General features: G+C 43.5%; 1 protein-coding gene across 7 annotated transcripts in view; it reads left to right on the forward strand.

Moving 5' to 3' along the window:
• Positions 1 to 23,964, forward strand: part of MYOCD (myocardin) — a 95,891-nt gene that overhangs the window by 13,513 nt on the left and 58,414 nt on the right. For 3 of the 7 annotated variants that reach the window (XM_043903881.1, XM_043903879.1, XM_043903885.1), the window contains exon 2: positions 17,282 to 17,347. In XM_043903881.1, the coding sequence (XP_043759816.1) occupies positions 17,282 to 17,347 (66 nt within the window). Of the gene's footprint in view, positions 1 to 13,883; positions 13,907 to 13,928; positions 14,179 to 17,281; positions 17,348 to 22,299; positions 22,344 to 23,964 lie in introns of those variants that run through there. The other 4 variants (XM_043903884.1, XM_043903883.1, XM_043903882.1 and 1 more) reach the window with 4 other exon arrangements.

Consider the following 23,964-nt stretch of genomic DNA (forward strand, 5'->3'; position numbering starts at 1 on the left):
AAAATGTAGTATACCTACATTTTCTATTTCCCCTGTATCTCACAATGTTTCCCATGACGGGTGGGCACCGGCAGGTGGAAATGGGAGTTTCTTTCCTCCAGAACCCCCCCACCCCCAGCATCAGCTTTCAAGGAAAGCAGGTCAAACAGCAGGTGCTGGTCGGCACAGGCCCCTCCCGCCTCCCTGGGCGTGAGCGCGCTGTCCGCCTAATTCACTTGTGGCTGGAGGCCACGGAACACATAAACAGGCAGGGAAAGCCTCTGGGAGAATCTTGATGCCCAAATGGAGCCATTTGTCTTCTGAAATGATTGTTTGAAACTGTTTATGTCAGTTGCTGAGTTGCTGTTCTGCGCTCCAGGGACTGTTTGCGATGGAGGAAAAAATTTCCCCACGGCAGGGCTCAGTGGGCAGCTCTGATGGCAGTGTGGCCCGAGGCCGGCTGGTCCTCCCCACACAGGGAGGACTTTGGGGACACGCACCACAGTCCTGTAGAGCACCCCAAGAATGATCGCGTGCTCACTGTTTGCTGGGTATACGGCTATTAGCACATCACATGTATGTTCTACTACCCGACTCCTCATGACAGTCCTGGGGGTGGTACCTTGGCTCCCTGTCTGTCCCCCCACATTCACAGATGGAGAAATTGGAGCACCCAGCCCCAAACGACATCTCATAAAACTCCACGAGTAGTAAATGGAAAAGCTGGGACTTGAACGCACCCACCCCTGGCTTCAGAGCCCATGTCTGTGACTCCTGATCGGTACTGCTCTTCACAGGCATCTAGACTGGCCAGAGCTGGCTTCCTCATCCCATCCCCACCACCAGAGAGCAGGTGAAGAGCGCCTTCTGTCCCCTTCCTGACGTCGTCAGCCCCACGGGATGGCCACTCGAGGCCCGCGTTCCTCCTGTCTCTAGTGTCTTGAAATATTGTGACATAAGAGCCTTCAGCTCACAGACCTGGCAGCTGGCTGCATGAGAGAGAATTCCTTTTGAGGCCTGAATTAGTCTTCTTCAAATGTTTTGACAAGCTGAGAGCGTGGTGCTTAGGGAGAGGGTCGCTTTGCAGTGTTTGTGTGAACAGACGGCGTTCTCAAACAACTCGACTCTGCGTGAGGCTTAATCACTGAAACAACCGCGTGGTCAGCCCGCGCTGGGTCTCTTGGCATGTGAACATGCCCGTGATTTTCTACCCGACACGTGCCCAGCGCTGGAAGCTGACCTGAATTCGTGTGTCTCCTTCCTGTGTCTCGAAGGAGGCAGAGTCAGGACGTCTTGTGAGGTGAAGAAAGAGCTGTGATGCCCGGTCCCCGCCTCTTCCCCGTGCTCATCTGTGAGGACCGCTCAGGCCAGTCCAGCAGCCCCCAGGCTCCCCTTCTCCATCTCACCACAAAGGGTTACTTTCCGTCACCCAGTGGTCATTTTCTCCTCCTCTTTCTGAATGTCCCCAGACATGGATGGGTGGACGGTCCGCTTCTGTTCTCGGTCACTGTGACCCCTTGGCTGCATGTCAGTGCACGGGGTAACACGTGGCCAAGGGAACAGTTATTATTGGTACCTGGACTCTGAAGGTGAGGAGCAGGGTGTGCTCAGATGTCAACAGGACACACGAAAAGAATCCCTGGCTTTCAGCCTTGTTTGAGAAACACGGCCAAGATTGGGGCAGGAACAATGTAGACAACCGGGCCTAAAAGGCCACCTTCTCTCAGCTCTCATCAGCTTGTCTCCTCTGCACCAGGTGGGTTGATGCCCGTGTACCCCAACCGAGACAACGTCAGACCCACGAGGGATGCAGGCTGCTCCTGGGAGGGAGGTTTGTCCCAGAGTTGGAAAATACCAGGTCAGTCAGTTCAGTTGCTCCCTGGTGTCTGACTCTTTGCAACCCCATCGACTGCCGCATGCCAGGCCTCCCTGTCCATCACCAACTGCCAGAGCTTACTCAGACTCATGTCCATTGAGTCGGTGATGCCATCCAACCATCTCATCCTCTGTCGTCCCCTTATCCTCTTGCCTTCAGTCTTTCCTAGTATCAGGGTCTTTTCCAATTAGTCAGTTCTTCACATCAGATGGCCAAAGTATTAGAGCTTCAGCTTCAACATCAGTCCTTCCAATAAATATTCAGGACTGATCTCCTTTAGGATGGACTGGTTCGATCTCCTTGCAGTCCAAGGGACTCTCAAGAGTCTTCTCCAACACCACAGCTCAAAAGCATCAGTTCTTCGGTGCTCAGCTTTCTTTACCATTGAACTCTCACATTCATACATGACTACTGGAAAACCATAGCTTTGACTAGATGGACCTTTGTTGGCAAAATAATGTCTCTGCTTTTTAATATGCTGTCTAGGTTGGTCATAACTTTTCTCCCAAGGAGCAAGCGTCTCTTAATGTTATGGCTGCAGTCACCATCTGCAGTGAGTTTGGAACTAAAAAAATAAATAAATAAATTCTGTCACTGTTTCCATTGTTTCCCCATCTATTTGCCATGAAGTGGCAGATAGAGGAAAGGATTCTGTGGCAGGCGACCCATTGAGCAAGAAGAGAGCAATTATTTCAACAGTCCATGTCTGACAGTATCAGCTTCCAGTCCTGAACATCACTGAAACTTCCCGGGGTGGTCCTGCTTGTTACTTTCTTTCCTTTTTTTAAACATCTTATTTTTTAAAAAAATATTTATTTATTTGACTGAACCAGGTCTTAGTTGCAGCATGATAATTCTTAATTGAGGCAGGTGGGATCTAGTTCCCTGCCCAGGGATCAAACCTGGGCTCCCTGCATTGGGAGCCTAGAGTCTTAGCCACTGGACCACCAGAGAAGTCCCTTGCTTGTTACTTTTCACAAAACCGTCCACTGGCCTGTGTCCTTGAAGACAGTGATGTCAAAGTCAGGGCTTGTACCTGAAGGTCGATTCAGCTAAACCCAGGGTGTGGTTGTTCTTTAGTTGCTCAGTCATGTCTGACTTGTTTCAACCCCATGGACTGTAGCCCACCAGGCTCCTCTGTCCATGGGATTTCCCAGGCAAGAATACTGGAGTGGGAAGCCATTTCCACTCCAGCAAATCTTCCAGACCCAGGGATCAAGCTCATGTCCCCTGCATTGTGGGTGGATTCTTTACTGAGCCACCCAGGAAGCCCAAAACCCAGGTTAGAGGTCAACAAAAAGAAATTCAAGGCCTACATTACAAACAGATACGACTGCCCCTTCTGAGGGGAGAACCTGCGGCTGCCTGATGCTCTGCTCTGTCCAGGGCTTGTGGTCCTTACCTGGCCCCACAAAGAGAAGATGCAACATTAACAACCTCTCAGAGATGTTTCCTGCAACAGGCCTATCCCAGCTTCCTGGCTCTGCCAATGCCACGCTTTGCAGTATTTGTTTCAGCCACCTTTACAAACCCTGGGTCCATACCTTAGGGATTTTGATTAGTGAACCAGGATTTAAAAATAGGTCTCAGAGCTTTGCTTGCTTGTCCTGGTAACTTTCCACCGCCACCGGCTGTCCCTCTTCAATGCTAATCAGTAGGGAGCATCTTGGTTTGCAAACAGTAGAAAATTAAATAGAATTCTTGAACAAGCTTAAATAGAAAAGCTTATAAGCATACTGGGGTGTCTCCTGGAACTGGCAACAGGAATCTGGTTGATCCATAGAGGAGGATGGGCTGGAATTGCGGACTGGAACACCCTCCAGCCACACTCTCACTGGCTCTTTGCATCCCTGTCAGCCAGGTTCACCATCTGTCCAGTTCATGTGGTTGAAAATGGCCACTCCCCACAGCTCCAAAATAGACATCTGTCTCCCAGTCCTATTTCCAAAATTTCTAGGGAAAAGCCCAGCCTGGCTGGGTGAGAGGCCATCCAGTGGGAACATCTTGGCTACAGAAAACCCACCTCCGTAGCAGATCAAAAGAGCATTGTCTTGTAATTCAGTGGGAAACCATTCAGAAGGGAATGGAAGGCAAGTATCACATGCTTCTCATTTTCTCTTTCATTCTGTCAGAATCTCCCCCCTTTCTCATCAGGGAAGCCAAGTCTTTTGGAAACGGAAATTACCCCTGCTCACATGTGGACACACACACCACAAAGTCGGCTGTAGTTCAGTGAAATTGAAAGGTGGCAAATTAAGTGTCATGGGCTTAACAACTCCATTCATTTATTTGTTTAAGTTTCCTGGGAGAAAAGACCAGAAAAGTCTCCCTGATTCAAAATGATGTGCCTCTTCCCTTTCATCATATACCCACAATTGTAATTGTTTAACATCTTTTCCCTCCTAGGCTGTAAAATTTTCATAGGCAGAGCCCGTGACTGCTTTATTTGCAGCCAGATCTTTAATGTCTAAAGTGGTATCTAGATGTTTAGGAAGAGATCAGTAAATATTGAGTGAATAAAATGAAGGACTGAACAATGTTCACCCACTCACCTTACTGCCAAGTTCTCGAATGAAAGCCTTGCCTTCAGAGGCCCCTGACAGCCCTACCAATTTTGCCACCAATAATTATAGTCACTGTGCTTTAGTTTTTGTCATTTTATTTTTATCTTTTTTTGCAAAAGCCTGGGGAAAGAAATTGTCGTGTAAATTTGATTCAACTGTCTCTGTCTCTCCGTCTTCAATTTATTATCAAGACACAGTGATTCCTCTTTTCCATTTGTTTCTCAAATTTTACCTCTCCTCTCTGCTCTCACCATGTCTAAGTGAACTTTCTGACTTTGCTAATGGATCCTGATAAGGGTCTTCACACCAGCCCTGTCTCCCCCATTCATGTTATCACAAGATTATTTGTCCTCAAATCTCAATGTTACCATATAACTCTGCTGCTCAAAAAATACCTTCTAGAACTATGGTATGACATCCCTTTTATGCAGAATCTAAAAAGAAATGATACAAATGAACTTACTTACAAAACAGAAAGAGACTCACAGGCTTATGGTTGCCTCCGGGAGGTGGGGGGGGGGGGGGGCAGGAATAGTTAGGGAGTTTGGAAAGGCCATGTATACACTGCTCCATTTAAAATGAATAATCAACAAAGTGCTACTGTATAGCACATAAAACTTTACTCAATGTTATGTCAGCCTGGATGGGAGGAAGGTTTGGGGGAGAATGGATATGTGTACAGATATGGCTGAGACCCTTAGTTGTTCACCTGAAACTACCATACCATTGTTAATCAGCTGTACCCCAATACAAAATAAAAAGTTTAAAGTTTGAAAAAAAAAAATAAACTTCTATCTTCCTACAGGATAAAGTCTGAGCAGTTCAGTGTAGAATTCAAAGCCCTCTGTCTATGAACCCCACTTCCTTTTCCAGTCCCATCTCTTACCACCCCACAGTAGGATCCCTCTCCTGGAACAAGGTGATATTCTGGGGTACACCCCATAGTGGGTGGGGCCCGATGCAGAATTATAATGTGAGGCTCTGTAAATGGTTGCAATTTCAGGTGGTGACCACACAGCCTTAGACTAGCACAGGGCCCTTCGTGGGATGCTGGTGGCAGGTGATGTGATCGCAAAGCTGGCACTGGACAGGTGGTACCATGTTGATTCCATGTTCTAGTTTCTAATGCTTGCTTCTTCCCTTGATCAACAATTCCCTTTATCAGCCCTCTTTCTAATAAGATTCTCCCTTGAAAAAGTAAAGGTTCTGTTCTTTTTTCCTTGGTAGCCGCCTATGAATATGGATGCTTTAATCATGTGTTGCCTAACACTTTATTTCTCTGACTCATGTGTGGGTGTCTGCTCTTCCTCACTAGATTATTCACACCTTAAATTACTGTGTATCATGGTCAGTGTCTGGAGACGCCTCAGCCAATAGCAAGGAACAACTGAATCCTTTTTGAGAGACTGAGTCAGTAGATTCATGCAAGATTGAGTGATCACCAAATTGGCCTGGGGTCCCTAAAGATTTCTGGAGTTCTTGTAAAAGTGATAGTATTTGGGGGTCATGTTTCCTTCTGGAGGTTCATTTCAAGACCCAGCATTTCACACCTGACTTCTTAGAACCATCGGTGGGGGACGGCTTTCTATCTTGCAGCCTTTTTCCTGCAGTTTGAATATAATGCTTAGAACTATTCCAAGACATGTCGCATCATCTCATGGGGAAAACTCTTGAGATTAAGAAACATCTCAGAGGCTTGAATTTGGAGACTTACAAAGAAAGACCCTGGTCAAAGATGAAGCCAAGGGTCATGAAATATTAACACGCCAAGAGACCGCCGGGATCACCAGCTCATCATTCTTGTTTTAGTAGGAGGGAGCCGAGTTGTGGAGAGGTGACGCATCTTTGGCCGAGGTCACACAGCTATTTCATGGGAAGAGCCGGGCCTGGTCCCCTGAACTCTCATGTGACTTGCAGGGGACATCCACTGATATATTTCAGCAGACAGAGCTCTGGTGATCTTCTAACTGCAACTCATAAGTATTTTGCCTGTGTGCAAAGTAGAAATTCAGTATAGATGGAAGTTAATTTTTGAATGCAATTCACTTTGGTTTTCTCTAGGATTCTGGACTTTGACCTCCATTATCCAATATTCAAATGATTAAAAGAATTCGTGTTTAGACAGAGGGCATGTTGCATATGCAGGACTTGAAAAAAGTATAGAGCAACGAGAGTAAAAGCAGAGCTATAGTTCTGATAGAAAGATGGCTCTCAGGGTTACCAAGGGATGCTGGTTGCTAACCAGGGTTCAGAGGATTCTACTGGGAGCCAAGAGCCCATTGTAAGAAGGTGATGCAGAAACAGAGCAACAGCCCACCACCATCTGCTGGTGAGAAAGGCTTGCCTCTGCTGCTGTTGCTAAGGAACCTGGGTGTGGTCCTCTGAATCCGAAGCTTTCCTGCATCTCGTGAGGCTTTGTACCCCTGCAAGGAGGTTCAGTGGAGAAGGAAATGGCAACCCACTCCAGCATTCTTGCCTGGAGAATCCCATGGACAGACGAGCCTGGTGGGCTACAGTCCACGAGGTCGCAAAGAGTCAGACATGACTGAAGTGACAGAGCACATGAGGACATTCAAAGGACCGAGAAGGGCTGGAGAAACAGGGTTCTGCTGCGGTGAAGAGGGCGTCGTAATCCACCCCTCAGCCCTCACTCTGTGGATGAAATCAACCCATCTGTTCCTAAGCAATGTCTCCTTGGAGGGTTGAGACTTTTTTAGATCAAAATCACAAAAGTAACATATTTAAGTTGGAAGAGATTTAGAGATGATCCACTCCAATGGTTTTTCATAGAACTCTGACATTTCACAAGAGGTTCTGCTTTTATCATGCACCCTGGTCCTGGGTATTGCTTTGTTTTTGCTTTTCCTTCCATATAGAATTTCAGTTTGAAAAAAAAAGTTTTCAGTGATTTTTTTTTTTTAAGTTTGAGAGTATCTATTGCTGACTTTGTCTGTCCTGTCCTTCATGGGAAGGGAGACTGGGGCCGAGAGAGATGACCTCCTTGTGTTATTATCTTGAAATGTTGTTGGAAGAAAACTCTTGGGTTCACTCAGCAAAATTAGGGAATTGCTTTCACCTTCCCTGGTAGTCATGGCAGTGCCATTGTTGGGCTGGATTTTGTGGAACATTAGAAGAAAGATGATGATGATGAATATATGATCCATCATATATATATATATATATATATATATATATATATATATATATATATATATCCATATGAATATATATTCATATGGATGATGAATATATGATTGGTTTAGTGAGTACATGTCTTCTGTTTATCATTCACGTCCTTTGAGGTTTTTTTTTAATTTATTTCTCCTCCTACCCAAAAATTACTTACTAAATATAAAATAAATGCAAGTTAGGTTATGACATCTGTTATGTTTAAATACAAATTAATATAAAATTTGGGGAAAAAATCTTGTTAGTCCACGCATTCTGGGGTTCTTTTAGAAAATACGACCATTCTTAGAGGCTACAGAGGTGATGGCAAGTTAGCTGCACAGAGGTCATGGGTGAGGCGAGGCTAAGAGAGATTCACTTAAGAAAAATGGAGAACTTGGTAGGGAAAGAAAAAAAGTTGAGTGGCGGAAGGGTGGAACAGAAAACCAATCAAATACCAATCATATGATGGTCTTAGGAAGCCACTGTTTCCATGGCAGCATGGGAGGAGTGGTGGGTAAGGATAAGGATGATGCTCTTTGTAATGATTTTTTTAGATGGACCAAATAAAAGTTTAACACACAGATCCCAGCAATTTCTTTGGGATTTTTTGTGTGATACAGCTGCATGGGCCCATGTCACAATCTAGACAGAAAGTAATACACAAGAATTCGCAATTGCCAAAGAGTTGGGAAACACTAAGACACAGGGCCCATCTCTTGTTTCCTATCTGGAGCGGGACCTCACATGCCCCTAATCTGACCCATCTTTTACATTCTGTTCAATACATATGAACTGAGAGCCATCACTGGAGTACGCATACAAACACAAATACTCTTCTTAAAATAAAAATTTAAACCTCTGTCCTACTCTCTTTCTTCTTTACTTCTTCTTTCTACCTTTAGCCCATCTTTGCTTTCTCTTCTTTTGTCTTCTCCCTTTTCTGATAAAATGAGAAGTTCAGGACTGATTCAGACTCAGATTTCACTGGATTAAGCTTTCCCTACCTGCCATATATAAACATGCCCTAACCCTAACCCTAACCCTAACCTAACCCTAACCCTAACCTAACCTAACCCTAACCCTAACCCTAACCCTAACCTAACCCTAACCCTAACCCTAACCTAACCCTAACCTAACCCTAACCTAATCCTAACTCTAACCCCCACCAATACATGGCGCTGTCTTGACTTGATATGTCACCTCTGCTGCTGATAGAAGCTACTGTATTATTTTTCAATTTTTATTTTTTTAAATTATGAAAGTGTGAAGACACTTTTGCAGGAGACTTAGAAAATACAGAACAAGGTTATATATAATTTCACTATATATTACAATTATTTATAAATAGATAAAATGAGATTTTTAGGTGGAATTTCAATATCAAGCTCTCAAAAATTAATAGACAGTATGCAGAGAAGTAGAAGGATATGAGTGCAGGTGCTTGCATAGTAGTGTCCAACTCTTTGCAACACCGTGGACTGTAGCCCGCTGGGCTCCTCTGTCCATGGGATTCTCCAGGCAAGAATACTGGACTGGGTTGCCATGCCCTCCTCCAAGGGAATCTTCCCATCCCAGGGATTGAACCCACATCTCTGACATCTCCTGCATTGGCAGGTGGATTCTTTACCACTAGCACCACTTGGGAAGCTCAGAAGACTATAATAGACCTGAAAAGCTCTGTGAAGAGAAGCTTTTGTATACATATATATACATACATATTGTATATATAGTATAATACGTATATATTTTAGAAATTTTATGAATTTTTGTCTAGCTAAAAAATTTATGACATTCTGATTCCACTTGTTTGACTTAGTATGATCAGAATGCTAGATTTCTAAATTATGTTCACACAAAACTTTGATACATTTCCATGTATTTTGGCATCTAGTATTACTGCTGAAAGTCTAGACAATGTATACTTTTAGAAGCTACTTTTATTGTTTGGAACCCCAGACCCTTGTAATTACTTGGGAATCATTCTGAAGGCTTGGACTGGGTCACCTACACAAGTATTAAGCAACTGGGGAGCTGAGGGTTTCCCAAATCAGACTCCCATGGCATACAAAATGTATATTTAAGTTAGGAATAAATCCAGCCTGTAAGCAAGCAAAACAAAATATTGAGGTCAGAATATAAAGAAAGAGTAGAAACAGATTCAAGGGTATATATGCAGTGTATAACAAAATTGATATCTAAAATCTGTTTGATTAGAAATTATGTTAGAATAATTAGTTAACAATTTGTAAAAATAAGGAAAACCTTTTTTAATACTATATACTAAATTTAATTCCAGGTGCATTGCAAAGTCAGATACAAAACCCAAAATCTTAAAGATATAAGAACATTTAAATGAATATATAATCTGGAGATGAAAAGGATTTTCCAAAGCATACACCAAAGATAGAAATCATAAAAGAGCTTTTAATAGGATTGCATATAGAAATATTAAATGCCAAAAACCATTGCACTCAAAACTGAGTGGAAACTAAAACCCAGGGGGAATTTACAACATATGACTATGTTTAATGTGCTTCAGATAAAAATAGCTCTCCCAAAGCCTATAAGAAAATGTAATGCCAGTGGAAAACTTTGCAAAGAATGTTATCAGGTCATTCACAAAAGAAAAGATACTAATAATCAACAAATCACATGAAAATGTGTCTGACTTATTAGAAAGTATAATGGATACCAATCAAATTAGTAAGGCTTTTTTCTTCTTTAATAGAATTGATAAGGATGTAGTGAAATAGAAACCCTCCAATAGTCCCAGTAGGGGTACAAATACAATACATGACTTATGCAGGAAGAAAAATTAAATGTACAATAAAAGGAGATTTGTTAAACAGATATTGGTGCATGACCAGATACTGTGTAGTCATTAAAAATGGTGGTGTACAGATATACCCCTGACCAAAAAAAACGACAGTATATTACCAATGAAAAAGAAAGTCACAAAACAGTATAAAAACATGGTCTTGTTTTTTCACATAGTATATTTGCTTATTTCTATTTCTCAAACCTACTTTTTTCCTCAGAATTTCCTGGAAAGTTTGTTAAAATATATTTCCAATATACCGCAGGACTATTGGACCATAGTCTCCAGGAAAGGTCCCAAAGAGATACTGTTTTTTTTTTACCCCTCCAGGTCCCAGGTGACTCTTGATATAAGATAAATTGGGGAAATCCTGATCTAAGCTAAGCTAATCTCTTCTTTTGCTTTGTATTAAACTGCGATCCAGAGAGATTCTGGAACCAGTCCAAACTACAGCTTTGTAGGAGCGGGGGATGGGGGTGGGAGTTGAAATTATGTGTGCTACATTCCAGATGAGTGATCCCATTTTAGAGCTCCAAGCTTGTTCAGACCAATATTATTAAATCAAATTCCCATCAGCCTCCTTCTATTTTGGTCAGACAGGTAACAGAACTTCTCTTCAGCTCCTCTGCTTCACATTCAGTAACGATCTTCCTTTGTTGATGGCAAATGGAAAGTTTTCCATTTCCACTGTTCCCTAGCAATGTGACATTTTCAAACAGTAGCACAAAACTCTTTAAATAGAAAAGATCCATTTCTACTCTATCGTGACTCAGTAACAGCCCCAGGATTCTTCTCAAACTTTCCTAAAAATGTCATCTTTGGGCTGGACTCAAGAGGAACATTTCAGCCAAGGAGACGCATTTTCCACTCTGTCAGGAATGAGCCAGCATGGGGTTGGAACATAAAGTGTTTTGTAATCCTCAGAAAAGCAATACTTCTCACCAAAACCATGGCAACAACTCTGTGTGATGCCGTCAGAGCCTGGGATCATTCAGGAGCCTCATCCTAACCAGACACTCGGCTGAGCCATTCACCTGTGTTGGTGAGAATGGTACCCTACATGACTGTTGCTATAGAGACACTATGGACAGTGATACTGAGCTGAAGGTCCCTTGTGCTTAGTTACCAAGGAAGCAGTGAAAATGAAACATGCTTCATGTTTTAGCGGCTTCTGATTCATTTGAAAGGAAACCTTCCAATGGAAGAAATACATTAAAACATAGGGTTTAGTGTGGCAGAAGTGACCATTTTATCATACAAATTGTTTCATTTGAAATTTGCACCCATGAGGCTAAACTTTAGAGTCCAAAGTCTATGTGACAGGAGGAATGTCACTATATCCATCAATTCCTATATTTCCTTCCTCTTCTACCTGAAACTCTTGAGAGACATGCCCAGCTAGACCTGGTCCTTCCCATCCTGGCTGGCTCTGCTCTGCTGGGCACAGGCCTCTGTCATATTCTGGTTGCAACCCAGTGGTGTGTAGACATATTCTAGCTACCATTTTTTAAAAATGTATTTTATTGAGATATGGTTGATTTACAATGTGTTGATTTCTGCTCTCCAGCAAAGTAGATATCTTCTTTTCATACTGTTTCCCACAATGGTTTATTGCAGGATATTGAATATAGTTCCCTATGCCGTACAGTAGGACCTTGTTGTTTATCCGTTCTTTATTTACTAGTTTGCATCTACTAAGCCTAAGCTCCCAATCCATCCCTTTCCTCAACACCCTTTGGCAACTGTCCTCTGTGTTTGGGAGTCTGTTTCCTACATGTTTCCCCAACGCATAGATGTGCTCATTTGTGTTATATTTTAGATTCCACGTATGTGATATCATATGCTATTTGCCTTTTTCTGACTTACTTCTCTGAGTGTGATAATCTCTAGGTACACCCATGTTGCAGCAAATAGCAGTCTTTCATTCTTTCTCACAGCTTAGTAACATTCCATTGTGTGTGTATACCACAGATTTATTTATCTGTTTATCTGCAGATGGTCATTCAGCTTATCTCCATACCTTGGCTACTGTGAATAGTACTTCTAGCTCCCATTCTTGAGTTGGGTACCCAGTCTCAGTCCCAGCTGCATTCAGAGAACCTATTCCTGATCTTGCACTATCCTAGACCCTGAAGTTTCTATATATTCTTTGATAATCTTAAACAGGATAACGCTTCTCTGGCTGTTTAGGGTTCACACTTATAATTATAGAATATTAAAGGAATGTATCCCCTCTGCTTCCAGAGAGGTAGGTTCTTGAGGTGATGGCAGAACTTGCTACTCACATCCTAAAATTCATTTGGGGGGTGGGGGTGGGAAAGCAGGCTAGAGTAGTTAAGACACGTTTATAAAAGAAGGTTGATATAAGATCCTCACTACCAGGCATGAACATCTATGCTTAAGTCTAGAATAATTCAAATAGTGTAGAACTGGGACAGAAAAAGCCAGACAGATGAGAAAATCAGAATTGAGAGCCCAGAACTTCTGAATAAAGAAGCAACTTGATTAGTATAAACATCTGTGTTTGTACCAAGAAAACTGCTGCTGCCGCTAAGTCGCTTCAGTCGTGTCCAACTCTGTGACCCCATGGACAGCAGCCCACCAGCCTCCTCTGTCCACAGGATTCTTTAGGCAAGAACACTGGATGGGTTGCCATTTCCTTCTCCACCACTAAAACAAAGTTGGGCTAATTGTCAGTCTTGACGAGAATTTAATATAGTAGAGCTGATATTTTTATGATTAGATAAAAATCACTAATCTCAGTATTATGTAGAAAAGAACAGCATGTACTGAGGATTCCTTCTTGTTCTAAACTTAATATCTTCTCAGATCTACTTATTGGTTCCTAGGCAATTTATGGAAATTTCTAGAATGACATAAATATTGCCTAACTCAAATTGGTCACAGTAATCACCATGCTTTATTTTAACATTCGGGGGGCATATCACATTGTTTTCAATTATCTCATTTTGTCCTTAAATGTGACATTGTAGAGATTTCTTTTTTAATAAGAAACTTACTTTTTTAAAAAGAAAGAAGCAACTTGAGCATAAACACAGGACTCTCAATTCTGATAATGATGACCAGAAGAATGCAAAACTAGAGAAAACGAAATTGCTTTGTTTCTGAAAGCTAAGACGGATTGACACCTGAATACCAGAACCATATGAGAACACGTTGGGATGGCGTGGAAAAGACATCAAGAACTCCCTCCCTTTCACCTCCCAAAGATAACCATATGGCCTCAAATGAAGCGAAGAGAGAGCTCCGTGGATACCTGTAGTGTGTAGCTGGTTGGACCTGGGAGCAGGGGTTAGGCTTGGACTGGAAAGCAACCCTCTGCTCAGAGTATTTTTAGCTACAGTGGAGCAGTGGAGGTTTGCCAAGGGCTCTGGGGACACAGATGACCACAGCAAGCTGAAAGCAGAGAGGGCAGTGAAGCACAGAGACCGTCAGGGACGGAGGCCAGGCAGTCGCTAAGGACAGCGGTGTCCAGAGGTGAAGGCCACTGGTGGTACGGTTTTGGCCCCCGTATCAGGACTCTCCCAGGTGCAGCAGGAAGCAGGCTCAGAAAGGGATGTGGTCATTCAATCTCCACCTCTAGCCTTGGAGCTTTGCCAGACCTGGAGAAGAAGCCTCCCAGGGACAAATGCCACTGCCAGGATCATCCTGCCCTTGGCTGTCTGGCCTTTCCCTCTAGGCTTGGAGCGCTGACCCAACAGCCTGCCCACCAGTCCTTCACTGGAGAGAAGGACTGCAGCAGGCCCCAGGTGACAAGAGGGGCAACGCCAAGGGCGCTGGGCGACCAGCCATGCTTCACTTAGCTAGTGAGAAGAGCACGATCTTTATAGTTCACCCAGCTAGTTACCATTGCTGAATACTCTAGTCATTCTTGAATACCCCGATTTCCTTCTGATATCATTTCCCTTCAACCTGAAGAATTTCCCTAAGTATTTACTGTAGTCAAGTGTGCTAGCAAACAAATTATCTGATTTTCTCCTTTGCCTGAACTATCTTTATTTCACCTTCATTTCTAGAGGATATTCTGTGTTCTGGGTTGATAGTTTTCTGTTTGGTTTTCATTTTGTTTTATTTTCTGGACTGTGATTTCTGCTGAGAAGTCTGTGGTTATTTAAATCAATGTTTTCCTTTATGTAATGTTTTATTTTTCCTGGCTACTTTCAAGATTTTCTCCTTCTCTTTGGTTTTCAGCCATTAATTATGATGAATCTAAGTGTGGTTTTTCTGTGACTATATCTGGTTTGGGGTTTGTTGAACTTTCTGAATCTGTAAATTTCTGTTTTTCACCAAATTTGGGGAGTTGTGGCAATTATTTATTTTTCTGCTCTCTTTCTGGGACTCTAGTGAGCTGATTATTATATATAGATCAAGTAGATCTAATGATCTAATTGATGCCTTTGAACTGTGGTGTTGGAGAAGACTCTTGAGAGTTCCTTAGACTGCAAGGAGATCAAACCAGTCAATCCTAAAGGAAATCAATCCTGAATATTCATTGGAAGGACTGATGCTGAAGCTGAAACTCCAGTACTTTGGCCACATGATGTAAAGATCTGACTCATTAGAAAAGACCCTGACTCTGGGAAAGATTGAAGGCAGGGGGAGAAGGAGATGACAGAGGATGAGATGGTTGGATGGCATCACTGACTCGACGGACATGAGTTTGAGCAAGCTGTGGGAGTTGGTGATGGACAGGGAACCCTGGCATGCTGCAGTCCATTTGGTCTCAAAGAGTCAGACACAACTGAGCGACTGAACTGAACTGAACTGAACTGAATGAGCTGATGTTGTTAACAGACTTTTTGATACTGGGGCGCAGGAACCTGAGGGTCTGACCATTTTTTTCATTTTCTTTCTCTTCTTCAGTTTGCTCTGTGTTCAAGTGTACTGACTTGACATTCGTTCTTTTTTTTTTAGGCCTTTCGGTGAATTTTTTTTACTTCAGATATTCTACTGTAAATCTTGTATTTCCATTTGATTCTGTTTTGTGTGTTCAGTCCTAAAATGGAGTCACATGAGACTGTTCAGCGAAGCACAGTTTAGCCTCCAAAAGGAATTGATAGCAATTCAGCAACATTGGTCTCGCCCATGAAGGTTGGCGAGAAGCCAATTCAAAACCCATAGCAACACCTTTAAAAATTACCTGTGTTCATTACTCTTTCAGAATATCTTATTTTTTTATGTTTATTTATTTATTTTTGTGCTGGGGCTTCCTTATTACACAGGCTTTTTCTCCAGTTGTGGCAAGCGGGGACAAATGAAGTGAAGCCACACCTCAAGGTGGCTTCATTTGAGGTGTGGCTTCCTTGTGGTGTGCAGGCCCCTCATTGCAGTGGCTTCCCTTTTTGTGGAGCATGGGCTCTAGGGCTCAGTAGCTGCAACTCCCGGGCTCTGGATAGAGCACAGGCTCAGTAATTGAGGCACAGGCTTAGTTGCTCCATAGCATATGGGATCTTCCCAGACCAGAGATCAAACCCACGTCTCCTGCATGGGCAGGCGGGTTCTTCACCGCTGAGCCATCGGGGAAGCTCGCCTCAGTATATCTTATGACTGCACTTGCTCTGAAGCCTCACTGTGGAATAGTAAATGAACTTGAAAGACAGCTGTATAGCCTTTTCATTTTCCTCCTCTCCATTCTAATTTTCTCTTCATGAAAGCAATGCTTGTTCTCTCTTTTCATTATAAGGTGATCAAACCAGTCCCTCTCTTTGAAAATTTCTGCTCTTTCTGTTCTCATCCTGAGCAGCTTAAACCCAGAAATCAAGACGGCAAACTCTGAATCTCCCTGAGAAAACGTACATGTCCAAAGATAGATTCTTTTAGGGGGTTAAGTGAAAAGAGAAGAAGGAAATCATAAATATTATACTTATAATATATATCATATATGTAACTACTTACATACATAAATATATGTGGTATATATGTAATCTACTTGTACTACAGATAGTAACAGAGAGTTCCATAATTTATAGTTTGTACAATTTATGGTGTTTTACATTTTCTAACCAAAGCATGACTCCATTGGCCCTTCTCTGAATTTCCAGGTGAATTCCAGACTCTCACAATAGTACCATTTATTATTTTAATATTTATTTTATTTATTTATTTGGCTGTGCCAGGTCTTATTTGTGGCACCCAAACTTCCAGCTTCGTTGTGGCATATGAACTCTTAGTTGCAACCTGAGGGATCTAGTTCCCTGAGCAGGGATCAAACCTGGGCTGCCGGCATTGGAAGCGTGGAGTCTTAGCCACTGGGCTTCCAGGGAAGTCCCAGTACTCCCATTTATTGATGATTTATGGTACCAGGCACTCTACTAAGCAACCCGCATACATGTTTTAATCAAACGATAGCAATCCCACAGGGCATTGTTCCCATTTACAAATGAAAAACCTGAGGGTCAAAGAGGTTGAACAACTTGCCCAGAGTTATCCATCCAGGAAGGGGCAAGATGTGGAACTTGAACCCAGGTGACACGTTTGAGACGAAGCCTTCTTTACTCTGTCTCCTGTTTTGAAATCATGACAGCATTTGATGGTATTCACCTCCCAGGTAAAATAGCAGGGGGAGACAGAGTGCGATGCTGTGAAAATAATGTTCACTTCAAAGAGGAGATGAGACTTCTAGTCTCTGGTGGTCACTCACTTGCTGGAAAACCCTGCAACCCCTCAGCTTCTCTCATCCTTTCTTGTCCATGCCCACAGCAAAATGCAAGTGTCCTTCACACACTTCAGACTTTCAGAACTGTTCTAGAAATAATATGAGAAGAGTGATCAGGCAAAAAGAGATGTGAGGCAAATAGAAGTGATCACAATCAGTCTTAGCCCAGCTCACATACTAACACTTCCTTTTCTAAGTTTTACAGTTACGACTCCAACAGAGAAGGACCCAAGAACAGCTGGCTAACCAAGGCATCGTACCACGTGAGTAGCCCTGTTTCTTATGGACTGGTCTATATGGGGGTGGCTGGGGTGGGCGGAACATGTGATTTGGGAGCTGGAAAGCACCTGAGAGGTAATAATCCAATTTCACGGATCAGTCTCCCCAGATCCTCCCGGACTCTGGGTCAGCAGGAATCCCAGACCTTAGAGGCTTTGTCCCAAATGCTACTCATGTGCCAGGGCTTCCTTTTACTCACAGAGGTTTGTACCTAAAATTCTAATGTAGCGGATTTGATTACAGGACAAACACTACTCTATGGGCCTCCATCCCCACTCCTATTTTTAGAATTGGATATAATCACTATTCTTCCTGGAAGCATTAATTGTATCATCTTTCTCTCACCTCCTTGGTTTCACATCTGTTTGAGTACTTGAGTCCCCAGGTAATTGAATATTGTCAATTGCTTCCTTTCTGGAATAATGAGCAGAAATACCATTCTAGTATAAATGGTGTAACGTTGAATTACTTGCCATCATTTGGGTCAAAGAAGAAGGATTATCCTATCTTTTGGAAGGTATATTTGAAATTTCCTACCTTGAAACTTGAAAACTTCAAGTTGAGCAGTTGAAGCTGCCTTCTGGTTAGCTATAAAAACAGAAAAAGTACCAGATAAATGGAATCACCATGTAAGCTCCTTTAGGTCACACTTTCTAACGTCTTCCCGCAGAAGTTAAAATTTTTAATTTTTTAATTAAAATTTAAAAAATCAAAATCCATAATGACTCCTGCAGAAATCAAGGTCTTTGTCCAGACTGTGACTTCATAGTTAAGCATGCAACAAGCAAACATTTGCCCTTGATTGAATGTCCTACAGTTAGTAACCTTGGTGCCCTGTGATCCAAAGTCTAAACATTTTAAGTATAGTCGGTGCTTCAGAACCAGAAAAGAACTAAGAATATTTCAAGCTCTTTCCTTTGGGAATTCAGATGAAGTTCTTTGTTCATGGCTCAGCCCTACAAAGAATAAACAGCAGGTGACCTATGGCAGAACGACTTTTTTTAGCGATTTGCTAAGCGCAAAAGAAAGATCTCACCCTGCAACTGAAAGGTTGCTTCGATCAAATGTACAGTTAGAATGAGAAATCAAAGTCACGAGTCTGTGTGGTCTGTTTCATCTCTGCCAGCCCAGCGAGGCAGGTGTTAAAACACAGGAGAGACCCGGAGTCTACAGGCTTCATGTCAGATAAACACACTGGGGCTCAAAGTCGAGCAGGCCAGTCTTAATTCTGAATCCTCTTGCAAACGTGTAGAATTGAATTTGTTTAACCACCATCTAGAAAAACGATTCACTAACAGTGGAGTGTAGGCAAGTGTAGATCCACTAGGATCCTCTCCGCAGACCACAGTCTCTACCACATGCCCTCAAATAAAAGATGAATACACCAGTTTTGGGAGCATTAAAATAATCAGTTCTTTCATGGGAGCTTCCCAGGTGGCTTAGAGGTAGAGAATCCACCTACCAATGCAGGAGACTTGGGTTCGATCCCTGGGTTGGGAAGATCCTCTGGAAAGGAAATGGCAAGCCTCTCCAGTGTTCTTGCCTAGGAGACCCCAAGGACAGAGAAGCCTTGCTGGCTACAGTCCACGGGGTCCCACAGAGCTGGACACAACTTGGCAACTCAACAATAACAACAGCAATCCTTCATGGGCATCTCTTTCTCTTAATTCTGGAAAGGCAATTGAAGTAGAGAGACCCAGTACCTTTACATCTGCTCAAGCTGTTCACAACTGATTTAAAGTTTAACCTACATGTTTAAATAATCCAAACCTGGGTCTTGCAGCTGCCATTTGGAGAAGAATAAAAAAATTTTTTGAGGTTTCTGGAGTTAAATTTCAGGAGTAAGACACCTAATAAAAACAGGAATGAATCCTATGGCACATTTTTACATAACACCCCTGTGTAAGGCATGCAAATTAAATGTCCATTTGCAGAGTAGAGTCCAGTGGAGATAGAATATTTTGTTCTCCAGGATTTCCAGAATCAGATAGTGTGGGGCTTCCCCAGTGGTTCAGATGGTAAAGAAACTGCCTGCAGAGCAGGAAAAACAGGTTCAATCCCTGGGTCAGGAAGATTCCCTGGAGAAGGGAATGGCAACTCACTCCAGTAGTCTTGCCTGGAGAATCCCCACGGACAGAGGAGCCTGATGGGCTACTGTCCATGGGATCTCAAAGAGTCAGACATGACTAAGTGACTAACACTTTCACTTTTTTCACTTTTCTCCAGGATTTCCAGAATCAGATAGTGTATATATTAATGAAGTACTGCTTAACAGAAATTTTGCACCCATAGCCCATTGTGTCTTGAAGACAGTTGCTGGGGAAAGTCCTATGAGTCATGCAGTGATGTTTCCTTTTTAATTCAGCAAAACGAGAAAGGTAGATTAAGCAGCATCATTTTCGCATAGTCTTCAGTCACCTCCTCTCCGAGGGTGTCACTTCTGCTGTAGATAATTGTCAAAGCTACAGCAGGTGCACCCAGCCCAGTGCAGGCTCAGCTCCAGGGACTTAGTGCTTCTGGGGAAGCTGGACCCAGACAAGCCTCTGCACCTGCTGAGATGTGGAGCCCAGATGGTGGCCCCATCAGCCCAGAGCCTAAACACCAGTCTCTTTACTCAGCCACCCCACCACCACCAGGCACACATGTGTAAAGGCAGTTGCTCCAGAGAAGGAAGCAGGAACTCACAGTCTGGGTCTTTTCTATTCAATCAGATTCAACATATTTCATGATAACCCAGACTCTGTGCAGGGTGGTGTGCTGGGCTCTTTGGGGACCACCGTGAGCATGACTGTACTTTGTAGAGGCTCGAGATTTTAAGGGGAAAGGTGACAAGAAACACAGAAGGTGGGACAGGTTATATTTCCCAAGAGGGCTTTTTATAGCTTCCTTCTATCACCTGAATTTTCTGAAGCAGAAGGAAGGAGGAAAGGAGGAAGACAGGAAGTAGAACGGAGGGAAGCAAAGCTGATAGTCATTGGAGATCACCTAATTTGATGATTTTTGGTGTTTTTTAATAGATAAATTGTGTGTTAGGTGTGTGTGTGTATATATACACACACACATATACTGGTTGGAACAGGGTCAGGGGCCTCTGCCCCACTCACTCGGCCCCCCTCACCCCTCTTAGATAACCCTGTTTCTCTTCCCCAGGGTCCTCTTCAAACAGAGTTTGAAAACCCTGCCTTAGTCCACATCTCACTGTCTTTAACCTTCATGAAACTGAGATTGGAGAGGCCTCAGAGATGCTTTAAACATCCCAAAGCCAGAGCCCAAAGCGGTCCTATTTACAAACTTGAACTGTGAGACTTAAAATGCATGCACAGTAAAATGATAACACAGCCTCACGTTGTCCATAACACTGGAAATAACTGCAGTGCTCCCCCTGAATTTTCAAACTTGTTATAAATTGCTCAAGTGGCTAGCTGCTGGCCAGGTGAATTGTTCACTGTCCTTCTGCTACTACCAGGTAGCCCTGCTGGTTTTAGTTTGTTCACAGAAACACGTGCTCTCCTTGGACAGAATTAGTCTTGAGTTGTACATTAGACTGACCCAAGGCCTTTGCCCATTGCAAAAAGAAGAAATTGCAGTCCCCTCCTGTTGCAGCAGCTGAGGCTGAAACCTGCCTCTCTTGATCCTGGAGTAGCAGCCAGCATAGAGCCCCTTTAAACAGTATGAAAGCACTCTCAGCCAGAAGTACACCTCCAGGCTGGCTTCTAAGATTGCTTTCACATTTATAGTATCATTGGTGGAATTCACATTTTCAAAAGAGTTGTGAAACCTGAGTGAACTAGCCTCTCGACATTAGTGTAGAAATATTACTTTAAGAATTTATGGTTCAGACTCCCTTCCAGAATCCCACCTCTGAATCTCAAAAGGAAAGTTTCAAATTGCCTACTTGTCACCGTCAACTGGAATTCAGAAGCATGGCTCTGCCACCGTCCCCGTCAGGCTCAAGGCTTCAAGAGGACATCAGGGTTCACTTATTTTTTCTTGTTTGGGGACACAGCCCAACCTCCTATCCTTCCCGGACACCTGTGGGCAGGCTCAGGTCTGGTCATCATTTCTCATGCAGGTTTTCTCCACTACATTCTTCTCTTTGGGCACCAATCTCATGGGTTGAAGGGTAAATGCTGTGGCTCAGATGATAAAGAATCTGCCTGCAAAGCAGGAGTCGTGGGCTCGATCCCTGGGTGGGAAAGATCCCCTGGAGAAGGAAATGGCAACCCACTCCAGTATTCTTGCATGGAGAATCCCATGGACAGAGGAGCATGGTGGGCTATAGTCCATGGGGTCGCAAAAGAGTTGGACATGACTGAGTGACTAACACATATCTCCTGAGTTGAATCTTAAATACTGTTTTATTCCAACCCCTTCAGAAGTCTTAGTGCAGAAAGAGAATCAGCTCTGAGTTTTCGATGAAAAAAAGAAAGTCACAGAGCAGTTCAGTAGATATTTTGACCATCTGTTGGGAGAAAAGCCCAAAGGAACACAGAGGAGTTAGACATGAATTCTGTTTCAAAGAGCTTACCCTCTAGAATGTTCTCCCCATTCTCCTGCTTAGTTATGCCTGTTAACAATATTGGACAACATCTCACCACTACATGGAGTAGGTTTCTGGGAGAACTGAAGGAAAGAAATGACTTTCTCTCTCCTTCTGCTAGTACACTGGGGCTGATCTCTATGAATCCAGGGGAGAGAAGCAGGAACATTGAGTTGATTCTCCTGGAATCCAGAAAACGGCATTAGAGAACTGAAGTCGATTACAGAAGCCCAGGGGGCACCCAAGAGGCTGCGACTTCTCTGCGGAGACTCAAAGAAAGCCCCGCTGGCCAGAGAGAAGCATCTGGGCAGCTTGTTCCGTGGTCTGATGGATGTTGATGAATGGAAAGATACGATGAGCTGTGTGTGAATGGTGCTGCCTTTATTTGTTTTGCAGACTAATCCAGGCCTCCGCAGCCACATACTTACGGCAAAGCCTTGGTAAATCCCTCAGTTCTGTGGTCCTCCTCCTGAATAGCGAGAGGCGTCATGGGCCGGTTCCTGCACCCACAGCACACGCAGCTTCTTGATAGTTTTGAGAAGTTGGCGGGGCAGAGTCTTCCTTCCTTTCCTCAGTGCCTTCCTCTGACTTGGCTTCTCCCCACAGCACCCACTCCCCCGCCCCCCCACTGTTGGCTGTTTGAGCAGAACACGGCACAAGGGTTTCATCTGTCCCCCTTCCCTCCCTCCTAACATCTCAAATGTGGAGTGAGAAAAAAAAGCCTCCTCGATTTTCATACCAAGCCCATTTGGGTCCAAAACCCTAACTTTTCTACTTCCCCCAATTCTTTCGTTCTATTTTCTAGTTCCTTGCTCCTTAGAAATTAGTGAACTAGTAATGCAGGCATCATGGGAATGTATCTGTGGACCCTTCTGAGAAATTCCGGAGTATTCATGTAGAAGGCATTGAATTCCCTAAGCATGCAAGCCATAATATTACAAAGCTCCATTGGGAAAAGGCAATCTTTTCAGACCCCCTGAGACTATCCTTTGGGTTCTGAACGGGCCATCTGTTGCCATCCTAAAGAGATGAAACAGTTTCCAAAGTATTAACCACACGTGCCTAGCATGGATCCCATTCATTTGGAAGAAGAATACTCCTGGTCCAATTTGTCTTTAAAAGCAAAGCCAATGGACTTCCCTGGTGGTCCAGTGGTTAAGACTCTGCACTCCCAATGCAGGAGGGCGCAGGTTCGATCCCTGGTTGGTGAGCTGAGATCCTCCATACCACACAGCATGACCAAAAAAAAAAAAAAAGCAAAGTCAAGAGGACAAGCATTGCTAAACCTGTTTGTAAGTGGGAAACCAAGAACATGGGAAGACTCTCAGCCTTGTTCAAGGCTGCACCAGAAATAGATGGCAAAGCAAGGACAGAACCCAGAGGGATGGCTCCCGAAACTTTAGTCATCCAAGACTTCTTTAATTATACCCATGACTACTGTAGAGCTTGTATTTAAATCAGTTTTGTCTTCCTCCCCCCAAACCCCTATATATATGAATTATTATCCATATATCTGTCTTTGATTAATTAATGGCATATAAACTTACCAGCCAGTGCTTTTTGATGAGAACAAGCAGTTCTTAACCAAGTTGTTCTGCTTCTAGGCAGCAACTATGAAAAGTGGCAGTTTCATGAAACTCAGCAGCCTTTCTCTGGACAAACACACCCTTTTTCTTCAGTTTTTTGAAATACTGAGAAATCTGTCATAGACATCAGCCACCCCTTCTTGAAGTCTCTGATTCCCAAGTACCTCTGATTCTCATCTACAGGTCAGGACCTACTTGCCATGGAAATGCCAGAGAACCAGAATCCCCCTGGGGGGCTTGTCTGAACACAGACCCTCTGTCCCTCCGCCTCTCACCCGTGCTTTGGATTCTGTAGGTCTGGGTGGGGCCTGAAAATTGGTACTGTTAGCAAGTTTCCAGACGATGCCAAAGATGTTGGTCCAAGGCCACACTTTGGGAACCACTGCCCCAGCTGCTGACCCAGAACACCAGCTCTTGGATGCAGCCTCTTGGTCCTGACCCGTATGCTGGAGGAGGAGCTGGGCTCTCCCCTCCA

This window comes from Cervus elaphus, chromosome 5 (assembly GCF_910594005.1).
Source record: "Cervus elaphus chromosome 5, mCerEla1.1, whole genome shotgun sequence".
In the NCBI taxonomy this organism is placed as follows: domain Eukaryota; kingdom Metazoa; phylum Chordata; class Mammalia; order Artiodactyla; family Cervidae; genus Cervus; species Cervus elaphus.